Source organism: Fistularia commersonii, chromosome 9 (assembly GCF_037954325.1).
Source record: "Fistularia commersonii isolate RoL2024-O1a breed Wild chromosome 9, RoL_Fcom_v1.0, whole genome shotgun sequence".
In the NCBI taxonomy this organism is placed as follows: Eukaryota; Metazoa; Chordata; class Actinopteri; order Syngnathiformes; family Fistulariidae; genus Fistularia; species Fistularia commersonii.
The window spans coordinates 416,243-440,849 of NC_141292.1; the positions used below are offsets into that span (position 1 = coordinate 416,243).

General features: G+C 55.2%; 3 protein-coding genes across 3 annotated transcripts; 1 reads left to right on the plus strand and 2 right to left on the minus strand.

Moving 5' to 3' along the window:
- The first annotated feature begins 5,177 nt into the window (after positions 1-5,177).
- Positions 5,178-7,341, plus strand: prlhr2b (prolactin releasing hormone receptor 2b). Its single transcript, XM_086153027.1, has 3 exons — positions 5,178-5,212; positions 5,679-6,103; positions 6,705-7,341. The coding sequence occupies exons 2-3, from the start codon at positions 5,688-5,690 to the stop codon at positions 7,339-7,341; spliced, it is 1,053 nt and encodes a 350-aa protein (XP_086009153.1). The 5' UTR covers positions 5,178-5,212; positions 5,679-5,687.
- Positions 7,342-10,129: 2,788 nt separating this feature from the next.
- On the minus strand, positions 10,130-13,499 carry brf2 (BRF2 general transcription factor IIIB subunit). Its single transcript, XM_086151735.1, has 4 exons — positions 13,231-13,499; positions 11,925-11,984; positions 11,528-11,849; positions 10,130-11,124 (listed from the first exon to the last, which is right to left on the minus strand). The coding sequence occupies exons 1-4, from the start codon at positions 13,385-13,387 to the stop codon at positions 10,338-10,340; spliced, it is 1,326 nt and encodes a 441-aa protein (XP_086007861.1). The 5' UTR covers positions 13,388-13,499; the 3' UTR covers positions 10,130-10,337.
- A 678-nt stretch (positions 13,500-14,177) lies between these two features.
- Positions 14,178-24,352, minus strand: rab11fip1b (RAB11 family interacting protein 1 (class I) b). Its single transcript, XM_086151734.1, has 6 exons — positions 23,953-24,352; positions 18,998-19,422; positions 16,829-18,923; positions 16,237-16,752; positions 16,053-16,158; positions 14,178-15,011 (listed from the first exon to the last, which is right to left on the minus strand). Exons 1-6 carry the CDS (start codon positions 24,282-24,284, stop codon positions 14,772-14,774), a joined length of 3,714 nt encoding a protein of 1,237 aa, XP_086007860.1. The 5' UTR covers positions 24,285-24,352; the 3' UTR covers positions 14,178-14,771.
- Positions 24,353-24,607: the final 255 nt, after the last annotated feature.

The following is a 24,607-nucleotide window of genomic DNA, read 5'->3' on the forward strand; positions in this document are numbered from 1 at the left end:
GTCAAACATCCAACACAACGTTGTACAGTTCTTTGACAAAAAAAGTTCTTTAACAGAGAACCAAGAGAAGCTCCCAACAGTCACCATCACTCACAAAGGATTCTAGGGATTTGCTGGCTATTCGCCCCGCGCTAAAATAATGATAATAATAATAATAATAATAATAATAATAATAATAATAATAATGTAGCATATTAGTAAGTGAAACAGGGCTGTGCGGGTCTGTGTTGGCCATAGCCACACCACAGAGCCTGCAATACAACATCAACAGAAAACAAGCATCAACATAAACCATTCATGACTTCCTACAAAAATAACCATAATCTTCTTCTTCTCCTTTGGTCTTTTGCCCTCAGGAGTCTCCACAGTGACTCCACCTTCTCCATCCCACCCTGTTCTCTGGATGCTCCTCTCTCACACCAACTAGACCTCCAGTTCCAGCATCCGCCTACCAATAGAGTCCCTCTCCCTCCTCTGTCCATGACCCAACCGTCTCTGACCTTCTCTCCAAAACATCTACCATGTGCCGTCCCTCTGATGGACTCATTCCTGATCCTTTCCGTCCTGGTCACTCCCAAAGAGAACCTCAACATCTTCATCTCTGCGACCTCTAGTTCTGCCTGCTGTCTTTTGGTCATTGGAACAGTTTCTAGTCCAAACATCATCGCTGGTCTCACCACTGTCTTGTACACCTTTCCTTTTATTCTGGCTGAAAGTCTTCTATCTCTTGGTACCCCTGACACTTTTCTCCATCCATTCGAACCTGCTTGATCCCGTCTCTTCACCTCTTTTCCACACTCTCCTAAGCTCTGGACTGTTGACCCCAAGCACCTGAAATCCTCCAAATTCTTGATCTCCACTCCCTGTAGCCTCACCGTTCCACCCGAGTTCCTCTCATTCACACACATATATTCTGTCTTGCTGCGACAAACCTTCATTCCTCTCCTTTCCAGAGCATACCTCCACCTCTCTAGATGTTCCTCTACCTGTTCTCTGCTCTTACTGTAGATATCAATGTAATCTGCAAACATCATGGTCCGTGAAGATTCCTGTCTAACCTCATCTGTCAGCCTATCCATCACCAGTGCAAACAAGAAGGGGCTCAGAGCTGATCCCTGATGGAGTCCCACCTCCACCTTGAACTTCTCTGTTACCTCTACAGCACACCGTACCACTGTCTCACAGCAAGCATACATGTCCTGCACCAGTCTAGCATTCTTCTCTGCCCCTCCAGACTTCCTTACACAATACTACGTCAGCTGCGATTGGCTCACAGCTGACACTGTGCAGGAAGCAACCTGTGCAGGAGAAGGAGAAGCAATAAAGAGAATGAATTACTCTGTAAGAAATTGGTCATCGTAAGAATAATAACAGAAATAATAATGATGAGAGCACTTGTTCATTCAGCGCTCTTCCTTGGGTTTCCAACCCCTGCGTAAGAAGTGATCATTAAAGAAATTCATTTAATTTGGCGTCATTAGAAATAGCGTCAGAATCACCGCACACGTCTCTCCATGTGGTCGGAAATCTCGTTTAATTGCAGCCCAATTGTTCTCTTTATTTATGCGACTTGTCATTTTTTTTGTTGGGTTTTTTCTTCCAAATAATTTGAACGATTCATGACTCTAAGCCTGAAGCGAAAGAATCTTGGGTAATTACGCCTTTTAGCGCCACCGTAACGCTGACACCTTGGGCAACTACAAAAGGAGCATCAAGAAGACAATTACTTGACCGAATGAATTCTGACAATTCTGGGGCCGCTGTGCTTTTAGAAATATGTTACCATGGCAACAGATGTAACGCAAATAGCAAAATCCATCAGCGGACACTGTATCTAAGTGGAAAATTGTCTGAGCAACTGGAGAGGGTTTTAAAAGACCTACAAAGTCCTTCACAATAATATGATGGAGACTGGATTGTGTTGAGGGCTACGAGGAGGAGGAGACGCCTTTGGGATTGCTGGCGTGCTGCTCATCTGGACCACGAGATGTTATGAAGACCATAAAAAATACAATTAGAAATAAGCAGCGACTCATAGAGCGTTCGGGCTAATGGCCCCTTGTGCTCGGGCTTCTCAGTGTAGATCCCTGGCTACACTAACGTTCCTCGACGCTCCATGACATGGTGTGCAGGGCCGGGCCTGGAACCGACAAACAGGAAAACCCAAATGGATTTGAATGAGTAAAAAAGAAGAAGTCAAAGGTTACTTGCATGGCAGTGCAAGATGTTGAGTCCGACATCTGAGCGTGTCATGGGAGAATCCAGCAGAAATCAGTAGGACTCAATCCAAGAGATAGCAGAAGAAAACGGATGATGTGAGACTCCATAATAATAATTTATCCTTTATTAATCCCTCGAGGGGAAATTGGTTCTCCACAATGAAGCCATGATGGATGACCTGTGAGCAGAAGGCTTCCAGGGAGCAGCGAGGGCTTCGGTGTGCTGCTCGACAACACTTGGACACACCAGGAGGAGCCGGGAATCCAACCGGTGATGGAAAAGATGGTCGCTCCACCTCCTGCACCCGCCGTTGATGAGCTCCTCAAAACCAGAGGAGGTCCAGGCACAAGGTCTCCTGTGTTCCTCCTCCTCTTTGTCGCTGCTCAAGAAGAGACACGAGTCCATGACGAGAAGGTTCTCCTCATGTCACAAGGAAACCACATATATTTGGGTGAGTTCTGCCTCCGGCTCTGGAACATGTATGCACACTGCGTCGGCCCGGTGGAGCAGGGGTTCCCACCTCCGCCTCTCAGCCAGAAGGTCCTGGCTGGATTCCCAGGAGGGGGCCTTTCTATGTTCTCCTCCTGTCTGCGTGGGGTTCCTCAGGGTTCTCCGGGTTCCTCCCACAGTGCAAACACATGCAGGAGATTCATGGAGAGCCTCCATCATCCAGTCGTGTGGACGGTCGGGTGTGTCTTTAGGTGGCGAGTCGATCGATATATGCATTGTTTTGTTTACGTCTACAAATACTTCCACCTGCGTTGGAGGATCTTGGTGTTTGTTCTGTGCATCTCATGAAATGTTCATGTTTCTAAAATGCGATGTGTTTATGATGCCGCGCGTCTCCTTCCGGCTGCTGGACGTGCGCTGGGTGAGCACGCCGGCGGGAAGCATGTTTATCAATCAAAGAATCCTCTGCCACGAGTGTGTGTGTGTGACAGTACAGATATTTTGCTTCTTCTGCTTTGCTGCCTGCTATCTCCTGGACGCGACCACCTGTGAAGGCCTCGGCCCGAGGTGGATTTAGCCCGATCCTGGTGGAGGGGGTCTGGCTCTGCACCAGACCACCGGATGGAGTTTAAAGTGCTGATTCATTAGGAATGCAGTGTCTGGACAGCTCGCTAATGCTGCCACTCTCCTCATGCAAATGAGCTCCATGAGCTCCATGATCTCCATGATCTCCATGATCTCCATGATCTCCAGGCCTTATGTGGCAATATCTGCATCTGTCAGGCGTCGCTAGGAGAAGGAGAGCTGGACAGATGCATCAGCCAGGAGGAGCTCACTCATTCATATGGAGGGGTTTAGAGGGAGCTCGACGCTGTGCACGTGTGCACGTGAGCATGATGAGCCCCCACCAGAGGTCTTCTGCTGACAGGAGACCAAGGAAGGAAGCTCCTCCTGCTTTGGGTTTTGTCTTACCTGTGGGCCGGTAGATCTCCATGCCAACCTCATCCAGGAAACGCAGCCCCCTCGTCAGCATCTCCACGAGCAGGACGCGTCTTCAGGACCAGCCTCGGAGCGCTGGTGAACGTGAACATTCCTCCCACAGCAACGGCCGTCGCTCAGACGGATTCACGTGTTCGCTAACAGGAGGAGAACCGGCTTCTCCGCCAAAAACCATCTTTCCAAGGATCTGCGCAGCTTCTGGGCTCCATCTGCACACACATGACACTCACTCAGAGACGCACACATTTTCGGGGTTTGAGGAGACGAGGCGAGGTGGTTCTCTGAGGCCCGCAGATGATCACGGGCGAGAGGTCCAACGTGAGCGTCTGCTCCCGCCGAGCGGCGTCATCACCGCGGTGACATGTTGTCCATGGAAGCGGCGGCTCCGGCCGACGCGCCCCCGCATGCTAAGCAGTCATCTGCTCCACGGCTGGTCCCGTGGTGACCGAGGTGCTGCCAGAAGATGCCAGAAGTTCTCAGAGGAGAATGAAGAACGGCGAAGGGAGAAGATAGCTGCCGGTGTTCACCTGAGCTGTTCGCCGTCATCTTCTTCCAGCCCCTCAGGTCTCCGGCCAACTGAGGAGGACGTGGTTTCTTCTGGTCCTGCGTCCACCTCAGGTCTGGGAGTTTGGCGGAGGAGGTGCCAAACCTCCGTCAGCCGGGAAAATGTCAGCGGATATTTTTAGCGAAGCGGCTGAGACGGCGAGGTTTGAGGTGGCGTGTGAGGGAAACACGGCATCTGGAGCAACGTTTAGGGAATTCAAAGAAACACCTGCTCCTGCAGCTTCCGGAGGAGGGGATCTTCATTCATCCATCATCTGCACCACTTCTCCTGCACTCTATACAAGCTGTGATTGGACCAGAGGAGGCGTCACCCTGGACCAATCACAGAGACACGTCCAGACACCTCCAGCCATTCACCCTCTCATCCACACGTCTGGACCATGGAGGCTCTCCATGAACCTCCTGCATGTGTTTTGACTGGGAGGAACCCGGAGAACCCTGAGGAACCCCAAGCAGACACAGGGAGAACATGGAGACTCCACACAAAAGCCCAGTGTGTGTGTGTGTGTGTGTGTGTGTGTGTGTGTGTGTGTGTGTGGTAGGGTTTCCATCAGGAGGAAAACAGCCATTCATCTCTCTGACCTGAGGTTCTCATCTGACAGGTCCTCCTTCTCCTCCTTCTCCTCCTTCTCCTCGCCTTGGAATCATCTCACGAGGTTCCAGCCAGATCAGATCCGTCACTTCAAGGTGGACGCCGGTGAGGAGAGAAGGTCAGCGACCCTCCATAGGTCCTGACCTGTTGGTCCAGGAGCAGATGCTATGGTGAAGTTCAACCATTCCTCATCTCACTGGCTCAGTGTCGTTCCTCAGATGTCTTCTCCTCCTCCTCCTCTCTCTCTCTCTCTCTCCCTCTCTCTCCTCCCTCGCTCGATCTCTGCTTGCTGGAGCAGCAGCAGCTCCGGCTCACTCGCCGTGAAGAAGCTGGCCGGGCAGATCAGCTCCTCACCTTCTCCTCACCTCCTCCTCTTCTCCAGCTCAGGTAGGTGCTCCTCTTCCTCCCGTTGTTTTGCTCGGGCCGGTGAACCAAGTCGCCATGACGCCGACGATGGGACGTAGTCGATTCCTGTAGCTGCGAAAAGCCTTTCGAGCACGAGCGGTGTGCGCGGCGGCTCCTCGGTGGGCGGCGTCGGGACCTCCGGCCAGAAGATACGGCGGCTCTGAGCTGAGCAACAAGTGGAAGCATTGAGAGGTGGATGGAGAGGTGAGAAGACCAGATGGAAGATGGTCTACCAATCTGTGGGTGAGCAGATGGTGCCGGTCAGGTTCGAACCCGCGGCCTGTAGTTTCTCCTGCTGAGAAAGTCGGGCTTTATATCTCGGTCCAATCAGGAAGGCGGAGGTGGTGGCATCTGCAGAGGGTTCTTCAGTGAAGGGTTAGAGTGAAGCTTGTGTTGATGAGTCCTGAAGGTGAAACCCGAGCAGAAGCCGTCCCCGTGTGTCTGACAGGGCGGAGGGATGGACGGGAACGCCAGCGGCGAGCGCAGCGCCGGCCGCGCCTACGAGGCGGCGGTCCAGAACATCTCCTCCAACCGCAGCTCGCAGTTCGCCGACGTGGCCATGCTGCAGACCTTCAAGCCCCTCATCATCCCCTGCTACGCGCTGGTGCTGCTGGTGGGCGTCTTCGGGAACTACCTGCTGCTCTACGTCATCTGCCGCACGCGCAAGATGCACAACGTCACCAACTTCTTCATCGGGAACCTGGCCTTCTCCGACATGCTCATGTGCGTGACGTGCGTGCCCTTCACGCTGGCCTACGCCTTCAACCCCCACGGATGGGTCTTCGGACGCTCCATGTGCTACCTGGTGTTCCTCGTCCAGCCCGTCACCGTCTACGTCTCCGTCTTCACGCTCACCGCCATCGCCGTGGACAGGTGACACACACACACACACACACACACACACACACACACACACACAGACAATAAGAGGGACATTAACATGAGGTTTAATTACACAACCTAGAATTATATGATTTCCATAATTGCTAAGTTCTACCTGGTAAGTGCACCAGAGTGTTCCTGCAGAATTTCCATGTGAAAGTGTGTGTTTGTTGAATGCAGGAGGGCTGACGGACCAGACCTCTCGCCCACAACAATGTTATTATAATATCATTTTCATATGCCTTTCCCTAATGGGTGCCCGTGAATATGTTTATGTTTTTTAACGGTTTCATTGACGGAGATGCTAATGACGGATTCCTCGCCGTGGTGACTTTCACTTCCTGGCGGGCGTCGCAGCCGCTTCCAATTCTGCGGCCCTTAAATCTGACTTTCCGCGGTTGGAAAAAGCCGGCGGAGGCCGATCGGCGTGAGAACCCTGAGTCTCCCCCTCTGCTCGGGTCCAAAGCAAAGTTAGCGAGGAGCCGCCAGAAGCCGCTGGCGCGCCTGAACTCGGTCATGTGACCCCTCCCCGACCCCGCGGCTGAAGATCGGCGGGGTCGGCGAACTTGACGCGCTCCCCTTCCGGCCGCAGGTACTACGCCACGGTGCACCCGCTGAAGAAGCGCACCACGGTGGCGACCTGCGCCTCGGTCCTGGTGGGCATCTGGCTGGTGTCCTGCGGGCTGGTGGCGCCGGCCGTGGCCCACACCTACCACGTGGAGTTCAAGGAGGAGGGCTTCACCATCTGCGAGGAGTTCTGGCTGGGCCAGGAGAAGGAGCGGCGCGCCTACGCCTACAGCACCCTGCTGGTCACCTACGTCCTGCCGCTGTCCGCCGTCTTCGTGTCCTACCTGTGTATCACCGTGAAGCTGAAGAAGTGCGTGGCGCCGGGCCACAGGACGCGGGGCCAGGCCGGCGCGCAGCAGGCGCGCAAGAGGAAGATCTTCCGCCTGGTGGCGCTCCTGGTGTCGGCCTTCGCCGCGTGCTGGCTGCCCATCCACGTGTTCAACGTGCTGCGGGACATCGACATCCACCTCATCAACAAGCGCTTCTTCCTGCTCATCCAGCTGCTCTGCCACCTGTGCGCCATGAGCTCGTCCTGCTGCAACCCCTTCCTGTACGCCTGGCTCCACGACCGCTTCCGCACCGAGCTCAGGAAGATGTTCCGGTGCCGCCGCCGCGTCGGAGTGCCCGTCGACCACGCCGCCGCCGCCAGCGTGGTCCTCTAATCAGCCGGGCCTCGCCGACGCTCTGGTCCGAGTGTCTCCGTAGAAACTCTGCCGCTGTAATTAGCCTTAGCTCTCACGAGGACCTCCTGAGGACCTCCAGAGGACCTCAAGAGGACCCGAGGAGAAGAAGTACGGCAGGTTCTTTGGGCCCGACGGCTTCCCGCTCGCTGCAGCTCATCCTCTGCGGACGTGAACGTCCACGCCGTCACAGAAGCATCATGTCATAGCAGGCGACGCTTGTACGCAGATCAACTTCATCACAATTTAATACACATTCGTTATTGATTGTGATCCATTTTGTGGGGCAAAGAGACTCGTGACAGAAGGCCATCCATATTTACACACACACACACACACACATACATATATACATATATATACATATATGTATATGGTTAAAGTGTGTTTCTTTAAGCTAGAGAACAGATGTGGTGTCCAGATTGCAAAATAAAAAGAAATAAACCAAACCTCCAAATGATTCCACGCCGACCAGACACATCTTTCCTTTCCTTTCGTGAGCCGATCGAACCTCCACACGACGCGGTCCTCTTCCACCCAGCGGACCTGGACCTGGACCTGGACCTGGACCTGGACCTGGACCAGAGGAACCAGCGTCTGCTCAGCGTTGTCGTGGCGCTCCAAGCAGGAAGAGCTTCGGTGACAGGAAAACTCCTTCCCGCTGAGTTTGACCACCACTTCCTGTCGCTCCATCGGCCCGCCTCAGGTTTGCATCCGGAGACCAGATGTCTTGCAGAGGCGGCCATCTTGGCGGGAGCGGGGGTGCGCTCTCCAAGTGACTGAGTCTGGATCATCATTTCTTCACACGTCGGTGGTCCACAGACGGCCTGACGACCGGCTCCTCCTGTCGCTTCGCTATCTTCGCTCCATCATTGAACCTTCTACACCAGAAAGCCCGGCATGCAAGAAGGAGCCGGCACTTCCTGTTTGGAGCTGCGGAGACACAAGAGGGCCGTCGCCCCGCTGGAAAGCAGGGCTTGAGGAGGACGTCCACCAGAGAAGAAGACGTGATGAAGGTGGAGGGACCTGGATGAACCACACGGGGAGGACAGGGTGAGGAGGTCACAACGTGATGGGACGGATCTGTTTGTCTGTTATCATGGGAGATCTGGTCGACTGACAGCAGGAGGTGTGTGTGTGTGTGTGTGTGTGTGTGTGTGTGTGTGTGTCCTGTGGGAATAAATGTGATTGGTGGACTGCCCCCCTTTGATCTCATCTACCCAGAGCCTGCAGGTCATTATAATGACCATTAACCAGGACTTACCAGAGGGCTCCTGGTGGCACCTCATCTACAGGAGATAAAGAGCTGCTGTCAGACAAGGCAGGTGTGTGTGTGTGTGTGTGTGTGTTGAAGTTTCCGTGTTCTTCCGGTTCCTTGTAGATATTCAGTGCTAAATGACTCACATAGACTCACATCAACGGAATCCATCCAAGTTGGGTCAAACCATCTCCTTGCTTCCTCCCCGTCCTCTGGTGTCCTTGGATCCTTCATCTCCTCAGGTCTCCTGACGTCCCTCAGCTCCTCCTCCACCTCCCGTCTGTCTTCTGTATGCAAATGTTTCTACTCGCCGGCCGACAGGAAGATTTATCTGAGAGGCTGTGAAACTCAAACAACTGGAAGCCATCTGATGCTGCCGCTCTGAACGGGTTAAAGCTCTCCTCCTCCACCTCCTCCTCCTTCCTCCTCCTCCTCCTCCACCTCTTCTTCTTCCTCCTCCTCCTTCTTCTCCATCTCCTCCTCCTTCTCCTGCGGTGCATCCCATCATTATTTTTCCACAGGTTTTTATAAAACCTCTTTCCTGTCTGCTTTGCGTGGCCTCGCTCCTTCAGGCTGCAGCACGTTTGTTCTGTGTGTGTGTGTGTGTGTGTGTGTGTGTGTGTGTGTGTGTGTGAAGGCCAGCAGGACATGGTGACTACAGATTAGAAGGTTGCAAGTGAGAAGGTAACTCCCCCCTCCTTCTAGGCTGGTAAAGGGTTTGCAAATGAAATGAAGAGGAGATAGAAGCGCCTCCTGCACGGTTCTGGTTCTGGCAGGGACCTCATGACCAAATCATGGATCCTTGCAGTGGAAGATCTCAACCCACTCCTGCTCGTCGGAGTCGGAGCGGTCGACTGAGAAGGACCTCCGGAGGCGGCCTTGGTCTCAGGAACATCGACAAGACCATGGAGCTTCCTGACTTCAGGAAACACAAGGGTGTGGAGAGCAGGTGGAGCAGGTGCTGCTGGGGTTCAAGTACCTTGGTGTTCATCTCTCCTGACGTGGGGAGTGGACACCAGGGAGCTGGTGAAGAAGACCCAGAGGAGGAGCTTCTTCCCTGAGCTGTGGGTGCACCACGTGGTTCTGAGGATCCAACCTGAACAACTGAGGAGATCATCTCTGCCTGCACACACACTGGAACTTCCCTCCCCTCCGGAGGCTCAGGGCAGGAACGTGGAAAGGCTGAGGACCGGCTTCTTCTCAGGGGCCGCAGAAGCTCCGCTGCAAGCCGGAGCTGCACCTGCACCTTCTACGCTCACATCCAGAGACCTTCTGCGATATCTACATTTCATTCCTACTCAAACTTCTTCATCTCCGCTCTCCAAACACACTTTGGTGCAGATCATAAAGACCCTTATCTTCTGGGCATGAAACAGGTGACGAGATGAATAGGGAATGATTTTGGGCTGTGGGAGGAAGACGGAGAACCCTGACAGAACCCAGGCAGGAGAACCTGGAGAACAAGCAGGCCAAGAAGATAAAGAGGTGAGAACAAATGAAAGAAGAAGACGGTTTTTCAGAGAGAATTTCTTTTATCAGCATGGACAGACACGCCGTCTGCTTCCAGCTGGAGGAACCAGGAGAGCCGTGGGAACAAAGACGAGAACAACATCCTGGTTTTGCTGGTGAGGTTTCTCCAAGCTCTGCCTCTCCTCCGCTGGAGGTCTGAGCTCCCGAGTGTCAGTTTGCAGAGGCTGCGGAGGCGGAGCGACGGCGGGCGCTACGACCCCCCCGCCCCCTCCTGGCTCAGCATCTTCTGCACCCGTGCAAAGTCCCTGGCCTCGGCGGGGGTGCGGATGTACGACTCGATCTCGCCGTCGGAGATTTCCTCGTCTCCGGTGACGTCCTCCTGCCGCCGCGGCTCCAACCTCCTCTTTTTGGGGTGAATCACGCACGGGGGCGCGAACAGCAACTTCTTCCCCCAGCCGGGGGCGGCCGGGCGCTCCTCGCCTCCCGCCTGCTCCGCCCCGGCGTCCCCGTCGACCACAGTGATCCCGTCGGTTCCGTCGGCCCCTCCGGCGATCTCGCCGCTCTGCGTTGCCGGGGCCGCGCTCTCGGGGCGGGTCTGATCCTCGCGGGTTCCGGCCTCCTGCAGCGCTTCCTGGTGGTTCCTCAGCGCCCTCCACAGCAGGGCGTGCCGGTGCCGGAGAATATCCCCCACGTGCTGGGCCACGTTGTCCGGCGTCACGTGGCCCCGGACCCAGGGGATCTGGCCGGCCAGCCTGCAGAGCACCGCCTTCATCTCGGCCACCCTCTGCAGGGCCGGGTTCTGCTTCTTCACTTTGGCCAGCCGGCAGAACTTCTCCAGAGACAGTTTGAGCCGCTGACCGCCGGGCCTCAGCGACTGCCACGCCAAAAACACCGCCGCCATGATGACGGGGACGGGTTTACGCCCCGTCACGATCCAGGTCTCCGCCGCCAGCTCCACCAGGGCCGTGGCTCGTTCGGTCAGGGCTTTGCAGCTCTCCGCTAGCTCCTCGGGGACGTGAAGGGAACTGATTTTGTACCTGCCAGAGAGGAGAAGGGCCTTTGGACACAGGCTGGTTCTCATGAAGGTCCAGCCGTCGGTCGGGGCCGCTTTGCCAGCTGACGACCGCTTGGGCGTGAAAAGGCATTTCAAGGGATGTTTCGCGCTAAAGGCGTGCGGGCCGGCGGCCGTTCGGCGCGATCCGAGACCGGCAGAGACACAAACAGCACTTTAAACCAGGTGGACTAACAGGGCTTTCGAATGTTAGACGGCTGGACTTGTCAGAGCAGACGTGAGAGAGAAATGGCTCCATTAACGCTCCCAGCGGAGGCCGAGGTCTCGGAGCCAATTAAAAGCAGGCAGAAGCAGAAGAACCCCGTGTGCGAAGGCCTTTCCTCAGAGCAAAACAAATGAACCTGACAATCGTGGCTTCCCGCACTTACTCCTGGGCGTGGGCCTCGATGACGTCGCCGATGTTCACGACCGGCGCCTCGATGCGGAGCGCCTGGACCACCTCCTGGTAGACGACGCCCACCGCATTGGGGTCGGCGTCCAGCAGGCAGCTGATGGTTCCCATGGTGACGGGCCAGTTGAGGAGCCTGCAGCTCACCAGCACGCAGCAGCCGGCCAGGATCTCTTTCTTCTGCAGGCTGACCTTGAGGAAACTTTCGTGCTCGTAGGCCCGATTATAGTGCGTGAGCGACAGGTCTTCGATTTCGCCGTGGACCCGGAGAGTCCGGCAGATGGCTTTCAGCCGAGTCCGGCCTGCCGAGACACCGCGAAGGAATATCATACGTGCGCCACCGGAGGGGAGATCTCATCCGGCCGGCCGGAGCTCACCTTTCACCAGGTTCGCACACGGCTTCTTAGCCACGGCTGTCGTCCAGCTGTAGCTGACATCTGGAGAGAAGACAAAATGAAGAGAAATCACACGGGACCAGAGCTTCTCACCAGCTCACATCTACAGTATGGATGGAAGATCTCGTCCTGAGCCTGTGGAACACCAGAGGGCGCTGCAGGTCCCTCACTGTCACTTGGCCCTGAGGTTCAAGAGTCAAGGAGATCAGCACCGTGATATTTTGTACATATTTTGGACGGCGAAACACGGGAAGGTGTGCGTTGGGATCTCTGCGGCTTCCTGCCAGCAGAGATCCCCCTCCATCATTTATAGTAGTTAGTACTCTTATCTTAGTTAGTATTCCTTACTTGTCAGTCACTGTCACCACTGCTATCCGTGTAAAAGCTAAGAGTTTCATTGCATTGTCTGAATCACCATATCCTTACCACAGAAGAATCTGGAAAACTAACAAACAAAAAACAGTGATCCAGACTCCACTTATTGTGTGTTTGATTTCTTCAAAATAAAAATGATTACACTCTCTCTTGAGGGACTTATTTTTTTATTCTAATTATTCCCGTCTGAAGCTCAATCCATCAGATGGCATCAACAGTTCAAGTCTGAACCGAGTATTCCAGGAAAACATAAATAATACCCAGCCTGGAGGACGTTGCCAGCTCTCTATGTCGGCAGAGCCACTGTTGTCCTCCAGCAAAGCAAACCCAGAGCTTCTTTCCCAAAGCCATCGCCACACACAAATACCCACATGAACCTCCAGACTTTTTCCCAATGTCACTCTAATGCAATAACTCGCGGTGTATTATTGATTGTTTTTATTTATACCCACACTCTCCGTTGACAAGAGCCTCTGTTTACAAGAGTATTACTGACCGCTCCAGTTGCACATCTCACTTTACCGTATTGCTTTCTATTCATTATTTACAGTCACATCGTGTATCATATTGCTGCATTTAAGCTTCTCTTTTGTTTTCATTTCCTAGCATTACAACTTCGTTGTTTTTGAATCGCTATGACAACAACAGTATTTCTCTAATAATCCGTGCTGAATATCAACTCGTTGAAGCAACTTGGCTTCCGTCGTCTTCGCGCAAACTCGCGTTGAATATCTGAGATCTCGCGATGGTTCATCCAAACATGGCGGCTGCTTAGCGTTTAGCTCGCTTAGCCGTGACTTGAGCTTTTCTCGCGTCCTTCTCGGATGAGCGGCCAGAGAAGGTTTCCCTCTCCGGCCGAGGGACCAGGAGCTTTCCGGTAACAGAACCTCCGCCCGGTTCGAACCGAGTTTACCTGAGCCGCCGACCGGGTCGTTAGCTAGCAGCCCCTCGGACACCACGGAGCCGCAGTCCACGCACACCCGCTGCGCCTGGGCGTAAAGGTCGTCGTCGACGATGTTGGACGAGCCGCAGCCCGGACAGACCGGACAGGCGGGCCGCCCGGCGGACATCCTCCGCCGGCGGGAGAGGCGGCCGAGGCGGGCCGGGAAAACACAACCGGTGACGGAACAGGATCGAACGGCCGGGAGGAATCGCCGGGTCTGTTTGGGTCCGACCAGAAAAAGGTCCGTGTAGAAATAAGGACCGCTAGTCAAAGGTTCCGCTAGGAACTCCTAGAAGTTCGTTCCGGAAAGACATAAAGAAAAACGAATAAACAATTATTGCAGCTACAAAATATGGATTTATCAAGGTCTCATTTATATTAATACTGAATGAATGCTGCGCTGAAATGTGAAGACGACTTTTTAACATTTACACTCGATCATGTGTGTTGCACCTTTTTGAAGTCATTGCTGCTGTTGTTAATCATGGTGCCCCATTAATCATGGTACCCCCATACAGGGATTATACGGTCTCCACTTATTTAGAGCAGATCACCTTGCAGTTCCAAAGCGCTGCACACACTTCAGTGTCTCCCTGCAGACATGAGGAATCAGGAATCGAACCCCAACCCAATTGTAGGCATTCATGCGCTACACTCAATTATTCTATTTAATATTACAACAGGTTTCTCCATATTAGATCTATTGTGGCAGTGTTAAACGGTGTGTCCAAACTGTGTTTTCACATTGATATGTTTGTTTTTGATTTTTAAAGGTGAATTCAAATGGTGTCTGAGGCAATTCATGTCTTAACATCAGGGCTTAGTGTGCCAATGATAAGGGAAGTAAGATAATACATACAAATGAGTGACTGTGGCATCTGATCTACATGCAAAGCAGATGTGGAGAAATCAGCAGCTTTCCATGAGAGTATCTTTATGTGACTGTGCACATCATCATACATTTGTACAGCAAGTCAATACAAAGGGTATCGTGTGGGCTGAGCAAGGTGCCAGCGACAGATCAGTAGAATCTCATAAGCGTCTGACCTTCAGTGCAAGAGCGGGGAGGTTTCCCTCGGTGGGAAACAAAAAGCCTGGTTCGAAAATAAGGCACTTTTTTTTTCTCTCCTAAACGGGGCAAACACAATGTTTTTCCATCCCCCTTAAACCAAAACCTTTGTATCTGAGTGGCTGTCAAGGCCCTCATGAGGGCAGGGAATACAAATGCACTTGTACGTCACGCGTGTACATGGCGTGGGACAGCAACTTCATTGGTAAAGACAAGAGACAAAGAAAAATAGAATCTTATTCACATCTTTGATCACAAGCTGCGGAAAACTCTTGATTTATCTGCCGTCGGGCCGAAGGCGACCGCTTGAAGGGGAAACCTGCAGGTCCCGTGGCCTCGCTGTTTATGTTCAGACCATAAACAAATATGGCCGACGACCTCGGAGCCGCGGGGAAACGTCGGATTAGCGGATCTTATCTCCGAGCGGCGGCGGAGGCTCCGCCTAGGCCACCTTCTTCAAGGAATTCAAGGACATGAGCAGGCCGGGCTGCTCCTCCATGACTCGCACCAGCAGGTTGTCGATGTACTCCTCCAGCTCCGCTATCTTCTTGTCCTTCAGCGACAGCTGCTTCTCCTGCTTCAGCACCAGAGATATGAGCTCCTCCAACGTCAGCTGGGAGTACGGCCCCAGCGCCGCCGCCGCCGCCGCCGCCTCGCTCACCGCCGCCACCGCCTCGCTCGCCTGCCGGGAGAGAAAGAACAGCGGCTGCTTGTCAGAGAGAAGAACAGGAGATATTGACAGGAGATACCTGTGACGACACTCTCAGAAGAAGAAGGAAGCACACAAGGATCCAGGCTTCAAAAATCTGACCCCGAGCTTCATCGATCAGTGATCAAAACTATTGATCAGAGTCACGTGACCCGCTGGAGAAGGCGCTCTCAGATGAGAGTGATCTTTCATTTCCACGAAGTTCTATAAATGACTTCAAAGTTAGCTAAGTTTTGGTGCTTCCTGATTAAACGGATGTCTATTTTGGATGCTAATTTGTACAGAAAACACAACATTGACGGCAGACGGTTAAACTAGAGTGGCGGTAACAACGATATAAATGTTCTTCGGAGATGTTTGGGGGAGCAGGACACGACCTTGGCCTCAGCTGGACGTGGGAGGAAGGTATGGTTAGAGTGTGTACCTTCATGATGGGTTTGCTGTGGGCTGAACTGATGACATAAGGATGCTAAGCTAATCTGTTCATGTTGCAAGTTGTGTTAAGTTGAGCTCTTTTTGACCGGAGGGCAATGGAGGAATAAATAAAGTCCCTAAATCGTCTTCTCGGGTATGGAAGCTTTGGGGCTTGGAGTCTTTTGGGGTTTGGAGACTTTCGGGGCTTAGAGGGTTTGGAGGCCTCTGGGGTTTGAAAGGTTTGGTGCTTGGAACCTTTGGGGCATGGACGCTTTTTGGGTTTGGAAGCTTTGGGGGGGCTTGTGGGTTTTGGGGCTTGGAGAGTTTGGAGTCTTTTGGGTTTGGGAGGTTTGTGAGCTTTTGCCGTATGGGAACTCTGGAGTTTGGAGGGTTTTGGAGTCCTTTGGGCCTCTCAGAGTTTGGTGTCTTTCGGGGGTTAGGATGTTTCGGGGAGTCGGTCCAGAACTTCCAGCTGAAGCGCAGAAATGTCTTCAAATCCGACTTGGATCCAGTCCCGGCCACGTCCTGTCGTTGGAGACCAGCGGTCCACATCCACGAGTCCCCATCCGTGCAACTTCATGAGAAGAAGACCGGACGTACCTGTGTGTTGGTCCGTCCTTTGGACTCGTGGCTCCCCCCGGCAGGAGCAGAGATGGGCTGCTGGTCCGGAGGCTTCAGGAGCTTCAGGGGCTTCACGGGCTGGAGTCTGCAGGGAGAAGGTCCAGGTGAGCTCCGGCAGTGAGATGATCTGCAAAAAGCGATCAGATGAAGCGGGTGTCCTGACCTCCGTGAAGCGGGCTGGTCCTCGGGCGGAGGTCCAGCCGTGCGCTCCGCCTCCGGGTTGCCTCCCGCCGAGGGCGTGCACGTCGGCGCGGTCACGTGACCGCAGGTTTGATTGGCGGGCGGTCCCGGGGCGGCGCGGGCCTTGGAGGACTTGATCTTCATCTGGGCCGGAGGATCCGGGTCAGGAGGAGGAGGCCACTGCACCGGAGCCCGGGGGACGTCCTCTTCATCCTGGTCATCTTCAAACGGATTCAGGCCGGAGGTTCTTCTGTCTGCGGCGCCCGGGGCGGACGGAGCCGGACGCTTGGTGGACCTGGAGGTTCCTGCTGGAGGCTCCGCGCTGGCGGTGGAGCGCAGGGGGACCACGCTGGCGGTCTTGACCTCCTGGTCTTTGTCCCGCCGAAGAAGGCCACGCGCAGAGACGCCGCTCCGGCCCGGAGGGGGAGGAGCCTGACGCTTCTCACGCTCAGCGCCGGAGGAGGACGCCGCCCCGACCGCAGCCTCAGGAAGACGCCGCCTGCAGAAGAAACCATGGAGTTCAAACACCTGAGGGACCTTTAGCTTAGCACAGCTTAGCACAGCTGGGGACTCACCCTGCCTCCTCACGGTTCTCCACCGGGACGGAGAGATTATCTTCATCTTCATCTTCATCTTCATCGAAGGGGTTGAGGGATGAGACTTTGGCGGCCATCTTGGATTCCTGGCTCCTTGTCTCCTTTCCTTCCTCCTCCTCCTCCATCCTCTGCTCCAGAAGCTCCTCTGACCTTCTCCCCACTTCTTCTCTTTCCACCTGCACCTTCTTCTGCTCCTCTTTTCTGACCTTCTCTTCTTCCTCCAGGCTTTGCTTTTCCTTTGCCAATCTTTCCTTCTCCCTCCTCATCCTTTCTTCCTCCTCCCGTTTTCTTTCCTCCTCCCTCCTCATCCTCTCTTCTTCCAGTCTTCTCTTTTCCTGAGCCAATCTTTCCTCCTCTTGTCTCCTTCTCTCCTCCTCAGCTCTTTCCTCCTCCCTCCTCATCCTTTCTTCCTCCCTCATCCTTTCTTCCTCCTCTCGTTTCCTTTCCTCCTCCCTCCTCATCCTCTCCTCTTCTTCTAGCCTCCTTTTTTCCTCTCTTGCTCTTTCCTCCTCCCTCATCCTTTCCTCCTCCTGTTTCCTTTCTTCCTCCCTCCTCATCCTTTCTTCCTCCTCTCTTGCTCTCTCTTCCTCCTCTCGTTTCCTTTCCTCCTCCCTCATCCTTTCTTCTTCCTCTTGTTTCCTTTCTTCCTCCCTCCTCATCCTTTCTTCCTCCTCTCTCGCTCTCTCTTCCTCCTCTCGTTTCCTTTCCTCCTCCCTCATCCTTTCTTCTTCCTCTTGTTTCCTTAGCTCCTCCCTCCTCATCCTCTCTTCCTCTAGTCTCCTTTTCTCCTCCTCAGCTCTTTCCTCCTCCTGTTTCCTTTCCTCCTCCTCCCTCACCCTCTTTTCCTCCTGTTTCCTTTCCTCCTCCCTCCTTTTCTTCTCCTCTTCCTCCAGCCTCTTTTTTTCTTCTCTCACTCTTTCCTCCTCCCTCTTCCTCTCTTCATTCTCCCGTCTCCTTTCCTCCTCCCTCTTCATCCTTTCTTCCTCCTCTTGTCTCCTTTCTTCCTCCCTCCTCGATCTCTCTTCTTCCTCCAGTCTCCTTTTCTCCTCCTGTTTCCTTTCCTCCTCCCTCCTTTCCTTCTCCTCTTCCTCCAGTCTTTTTTCTTCTCTCACTCTTTCTTCCTCCCTCATCCTCTCCTCTTCCTCCCTTTGATTTTTTTCTTCCTGAACTCTCCTCCTCTCTTCCTCTCGTTTCTCTTCCTCCTCTAACCTCTTCTGCTCCTCCTCCCTCCTCATCTTCACCTCCTCTTTCCTCCTCCTATCCTCCTCCTCTTTCTTCTTCTTCATCCTCTCCTCTTCCTCCTTCCTCATCTCCTCCTCCTCCCTCCTCCTCCTCTCCTCTAGCTCCTTCTTCATCCTCTCCTCTTCCTCCTTCCTCATCTCCTCCTCCTCCTCCCTCCTCCTCTCCTCTAGCTCCTTCTTCATCCTCTCCCCTTCCTCCTTCCTCATCTTCTCCTCCTCTAACCTCTTCTGCTCCTCCTCCCTCTTCTTCTTCATCCACTCCTCCTCTAAGCTCTTCTTCATCCTCTCCTCCTCCTCCCTCCTCAGCTTCTGCTCCTCCTCCTCCTTCTTCTTGATCCTCTCCTCCCTCTTCATCCTCTCCTCTTCCTCCTTCCTCATCTTCTCCTCCTCTAACCTCTTCTCCTCCTCCTCCTCCTCCCTCCTCAGCTTCTGCTCCTCCTCCTCCTCCTTCTCCATCCTCTCTTCTTGCAGTCTTCTCCTGTGTCCCTCAGATATCTCCTCCTCGTCGCTCCCCCTCCGTTCTTCAGCGACCCCCTGGAGATCCCTGTCCTCGTCCTCCTCCTCAGTCCATGGTGAGTACTGGCTCCTGGGCCTCAGAGAGTCTGCAGATGTAGGAGAACTCTCCGGGACCTCCTCCATGGAGCCTCTGCCGGAGCTGGCGGGGCTGAAGCTGAATCCGGGCCCCGGGCGAGCCGCCGGCCCCCGCGGCTCCTGGCAGTAAACATGGCTGCCGTTGATGCACAGGTGGCTCTGCTCGGCGGCGCCGGGGGCGGAGTCTCTGCTCTCCGAGCTGCCGGAGCGTTTGTGGATCATGAACTTGAACTTCTTCTTACCTGGAGGGACGGAGGGGGGGTTAGAGGGGGAGCGGAGGAGGAGGAGGGAAGATCTGGAAGATCTCGCTGCTCACCTTCTGAGTCCACGCTGAGGCCGGAGGAGCGGCTGCCGCTCAGAGAAGAGTTCTTCAGCGGGAGGACGGACATGGACTGGGACATGTTCTTCTGCAGCTTGGACTTCGGAGAGAACAGAGACTTTATGGTCTTGTGCTTGGCCTTCTTCTCCTCCGCCGCCGCCTCGCCGTCCCCCCGTCCCTCGTCCTCCTCGCTGTCCGTCATGACCTGGACGAGCGGCGGCGCCGGGCCGTCCGGCTCCTCCTCCTTCTTCTTCTTTCCGCTGACTTTGTCCTTGAGTTTGCCCAGGCGGCTGCGGGACCTGCCGGCGGCGGAGAGGTCCACCATGCTGGCCGTCAGGGTGCTCCTGGTGAAGTGGATCTCCAGCAGCACCTCCCCCCGGTCTTTGTCCGACCTGCCGCTTTTGTCCAGCAGCTTGAACCACCTGTGGAGGAGAAAGCGCTGGTCAGCGAGGGGTTCCGGCAGAAGGTACGCAATCTCAATGGAGATGGAGCACGGACATCAAACTTCACGCGGCTTCAAGGGCCGACTCGGGATAATCACAAATAAAGCCTTATTGTCCTTCCCAGAAGATAGCCTCTTTGTTTGAATGGTCTCAGAACTCCTCCGCATCGTCGTGCACTTCCATCCGCCGCCAGCGGGGGCTCCAGAGAGCCTCCTGAACCGGCCCGTCCAGAGTAACAAAGAGGTTTTTCTTTAAATAACCGCAACGTGAAACTCTGGAAATATTCTTCTCCCGTGCCGCGCCAGGAGACCCCGTGAAGGTTCTAGCGCCAGCTCCTCAGTGGAAACCCAGGCGGCCCGTCGCCAAGGAGGACGGACTCGGGCGCCGCCGCCGACAGACCCGTGTTTTTGGAAAGTCTGCCGCGCTAAAAAAAGAAGAAACGAGGGAGGAGAGTTTTTCTTTCCTTCAAGGAACGAGTGTCAAACCGACAACTCCTGAAGGCTCCTGCTGCTGCTGCTGCTGGAGATCCTTCAAACATCTCCCCTCCATTTTCTCTCAGCTACGCTTCGACCGAGAACATGGTACATGCTTTACTAACAACTGGTCCTGGTCCGAGGACGGCAGGGCCCGGACACGGGGGGGGGGGGGGGTGGGGGGGTGACATGGGGGGCCGGACCACAGACCAGGTCAGGCAGCAGCAGAAGAAGAAGAAACCCCTCAGTCAGCGAGAAGGAGAGGCAGAAAAGAGCTTATCAGGCAGAAATCTGAGGTCAGCTGGCCGCTGAGCAAACAACTCCAGCTCTGATCTGAATTCCTCAGGAAATGAGGAAATAAGGAAGGGGTGTGTGTGGGTGTGTGTGTGTGTGTGTGTGTGTGTGTGTGTGTGTCAGCACACAACTGAGGAAAACAACCTTTAAATTTCACAGATGCAGCTAAAATGTTGCCTCCTTGTCAGGGAGGAGGGGGGGGGGTCACTTCCTTTTCACCTCCCATGTAAACCCCCCGCCTGTGTCAGGTGTGTGTGTGTGTGTGTGCACACACGCACACACGCAAACACATGATTTCTGTTCCGGTGATCCCGCCTCCTCGGTCTTCCCTGCTCATGAGCAAGGCAGCGAGAGGGTCTGGGGTTCCACGTTGTTCATACTTCTCCATCAGATCCATCTCATCTTCTCTCCTCCGACTGACTGAAATAAAACCGGTGACGGCAGCTCATCCCTGAACTCTACCGGTTCAGATTCAACCCCTCCATCCTCTCCTCCTCTTTACCGCTCGCCCTGCCGTCATTGGCCGAGAGGTCGGGGTTCACCGGAGGAATTCAGCGGTCGCCCCGTTTGCCCCCCCTTACGGTATAAATGCCCCTGCACTGCACTGAGAGTGCGGCGTGGGTTTGGGCGCGGGAAGTGAGGCGGCGCTGCATCGTGCAGGAGGCTCTCCGTGGGCGGAGCCTCCCTGTGGGCGGAGCCTCCCCGTGGGCGGAGCCGCCCTGTGGGCGGAGCCACCCCGTGGGCGGAGCCTCCGAGCCGCAGGGGGAAGCAGAAGTGAGGCTCCGGCTCTGAGCTTCGCGGGAAGTTGAGAAATATTTGTCCGCTGGGTTCAGAGAGCGGGGGGGGGGGGGGGGTTAATCCCTCGGCACGGGGAATAATGCACGACTCCACATTTTACACACACACACACACACACACACACACACACACACACACACACACACACACACACACACACACACACACACACACACACACACACACACACACACACACACACACACACACACACACTTCCCGGTCAAGCCAGAGCGACTGATAAGCGGCGAGCGTCTCCAGGCTCTTCTTATCTCTGAGCACAGATGGAGCGTCCGTGGCTCCAGAAGGACCACGCTGGAGCTTCTGAGCCGAGATCTTTGGGAGCTTGAAGGCCCTTCCCTGCAGAGCGGGCAGGTCCCCAAAGGAGTCGGGCGTAGATTTATCTCCCCAACATGGACGCCGCGCCCCCCCACAGCTCGCTATCCGCCGTTAATGGTTAACGGGACGATCATTGACCGAGTGTGAAAGAAGCTTTGTCTGATCCGGAAGGTCCAGAAGACGAACCGCCGTGGAACGCGAGGCGGCAGATCATACAAGGAGCTCACAGCCTTTTGTGTAAAACCGGGAACCTCCCGATAGGAGGGGCGCCCCGAGGCTCGGAGGAGTCGGCCCAGAGGTCGTGGGGGGGTTGATGATGGCGCGGAGGACAAACGACGGGTCGGTACGACAAGCGACGAATGGCCGCCGATGCAAACGGGAAGCGATGTGAGCTCGCCACGTCCTCCGCAGAAACACACTTATCTCCCAGAACGCCAGAAACCCTCCGGGGTTTAACTGGGGAAAACTCAAACGACTCCGCGACTCCAGACGGATGAGGGACCTCCCCCTTCCTGATGGCCCTCGGGGAAGATCGGCACTGACGGAGGAGGAGAACTTCTGGCGAGGTTGGAGATCCAACCCGCAGGACTCCTGCCAGCGCCGGATCAATCAGGACCCGGCAGAACCCGACCCAGAGGTCCAAGTGTGAAATGAAGAGGTCTGGATCTGCCGGGAGGGTCCTGATGGAGATGTGTGGTTTGGAGGAACGTCTCAAGGCCCTCAGAGGGTTCAGGGTTCAGATCAGAAATAAAAGAAGAAGAAAAGGAGAGCACACACAACCACAGGAGTGTGTGTGTGATCATTTAAACACACACACACACACACACACACACACACACACACACACACACACACACACACACACACACACACACACACACACACACACACACACACACACACACACACACACACACACACACACACACACACACACACACACACACACACCATTATGAGGGAGGAAGTATGCTAGGTTCCTCAGACGGTAGTATCTGCAGAAAGCAGCTCAGTGTCCGGGTCGGCTCGGATGTTGAGCTCCTTCCTCTGCCAGCAGAAGAAGCGGTAGAAGTTTGAGAGCAGCCCAGGAAAGAACTTCAGGCCGGGATCCGTTGGAGGATCAATATGTCCGGACCGATCGATCGATCGATCGATCCCCTGAGACCGAGAGGAAGGAGCCGCTCCGTGAGTGTGTGGACGGCGTGCCGGAGAGGCCAAGACCCGAGTTCACCTCCGAGAACGCAAAGCAAAGCGCTCCGCCTCGGGAACACACTTCTCAGCCAGGACTCGCCGTCTGCGCTGACTTTGTGTCAGAAGAACCTTGCAGAGGAGGATCTGCTCCTCAACCTGAAGGCTGGAGGTTCCATTCCTGCCCTGCAGGGTTCTAGCAGGTCTGCTGGGGAACCAGGAGAGGTTCACCTTCCACCTGGCGTAAAAACTCCCGCTGAAGCCGAAAATCCTTGGAGTTGAATCCTGGCAGGGGCCCTTGAGCAAGGTGGCAGATGTTGCTGCTCAAAGCTCAGCCTGCAGAGGTCAGAAGGTCAGCAGGTCCTCCTCCTCTTCCTCCTCCACCTCCTCCTCCTCCTCCTCTGGCATGAATTAACCCGTTCACCAGAAATGTCCGTCGGGGTGTGTTCTGCCCTGGAATCCCGGCCTCCTCCAGTCTGGAGCTTCTTCTCCACCTTTTCTCTGGAGCCTCCAGGCTGGAGATGGAGGCTCATGGAGCTCTGCAGGGTGAAAAGCTGATCGACACCTTGGAGGGCAAATACCATGGGGGCAAATACCATGAGCCGGACTGGAGAGACTAGGCAACGCTCAGAAGTCAAACCCACCGGAGCGGACTGGCGGGCCAGCGTGACTGAGTGTGTGTGTGTGTGTGTGTGTGTGTGTGTGTGTGTGTGTGTGTGTGTGTGTGAGTCAAATTCCAGCAGAGGAAGAGAAAAGTTCAACCGCTTTGCTCTCAACTGAAAACCTCCTCTTCCTTTGAAAGATGTGCGGCAGGTTGTGAAAGATGGCGTGATCAGCCAGGCTTTGTGTTGCTGTGCGTCTGCACACATTCCTGATGTTTACTTCCTCCACGCCAAGAACTTCCTCCTCAAACAGGATCGGCGTCGCTCAGGGCCGGCAGATCTTCTCCTCCAGGTCACACCAGAAAACAGGTGCTCAGGAGGTGACGCCCTGGAGGAACCTGGGCTCCTGAAGGCAGCTTCTTGCAGGAGCCCAGAGGCAGGTGGGGTCAAACTCCTGGTCCAAGCCTGGAGAACGGTCAGGTCAAACTCCTGCTTTAAAAGTCTGGACGGTTTCAGAAGTATCTTCATCCAAAGCGGTGACCATCAGCAAACACACGAGAAGAAACACCCGCTCAGATGTTTAGAGGAGCAGCTTCTAGATGAACTTCTTCCACATCCCTCCGTTCTGACACGAGGTCCCTCCACAGGTGCGCGTACCCGCCGTGACGTCAGGTGACCTCCTGTGGATCAGAACCTCTGCTGGTGCAGCACGAACACATGGACCCTCTCCTCGAACACTCTGCGAGTACTCGGATTACTGCGACTACTCAGATTACTGCGAGTACTCGGATTACTGAGAGCGCAGCGGGACTCACCCGGTGGCGCTGCGGTCCGGGTCCTCGGCGAGCCGCTGCAGGTGGACCACGGCCCGGCCCAGCAGCTTGTCGGGCCCCACCAGGGCCCGGTGCAGGACGTGGACGTGCAGCTCCGGCGCGGGGCCGCGGCGCGGCTGCAGCTCGAAGGCGGCCTCCTCCCTCCACGCCGGGGCCGCGCTCTTCTCCGCCACCGACGTCTGGAACTTTTCCCGGCCCACCTGCAGGAGCGCGTACGCGTCGTTGGTGCCTCCCTTGCCCTTAACCCGCAAGCCCCGCGCCTGCAGCGCGACCACACGCACGCCGGCGGGGCCCCACGGGTCCGACGCGGACATCCCGGCCTGGGGAGGATCGGGGTCTGGGTCTGGGTCGGGCTTGGACCGGCTCACCGCGGAGCCGCAGAGGAGGGAAAAAATGTGCCGCGACTCCGACGGCGGATTTGAGGAAACAGCTGATTGGGGCGTGGCCTCACGCCGGGAGGGGCGGGGTCACGCAGAAGCCACGCCCCTTCCGGCAGGGTCGGCCGGTCACACTGTTGCTCCGTGGAACGGGATTGACGGCTCCTTTCACCACTTTCCCACGGCGGAGCGCACACATGATCGTTCCCACGGCGTCTGACGTGTCTGTGTGTGTGTGTGTGTGTGTGTGTGTGTGTGTG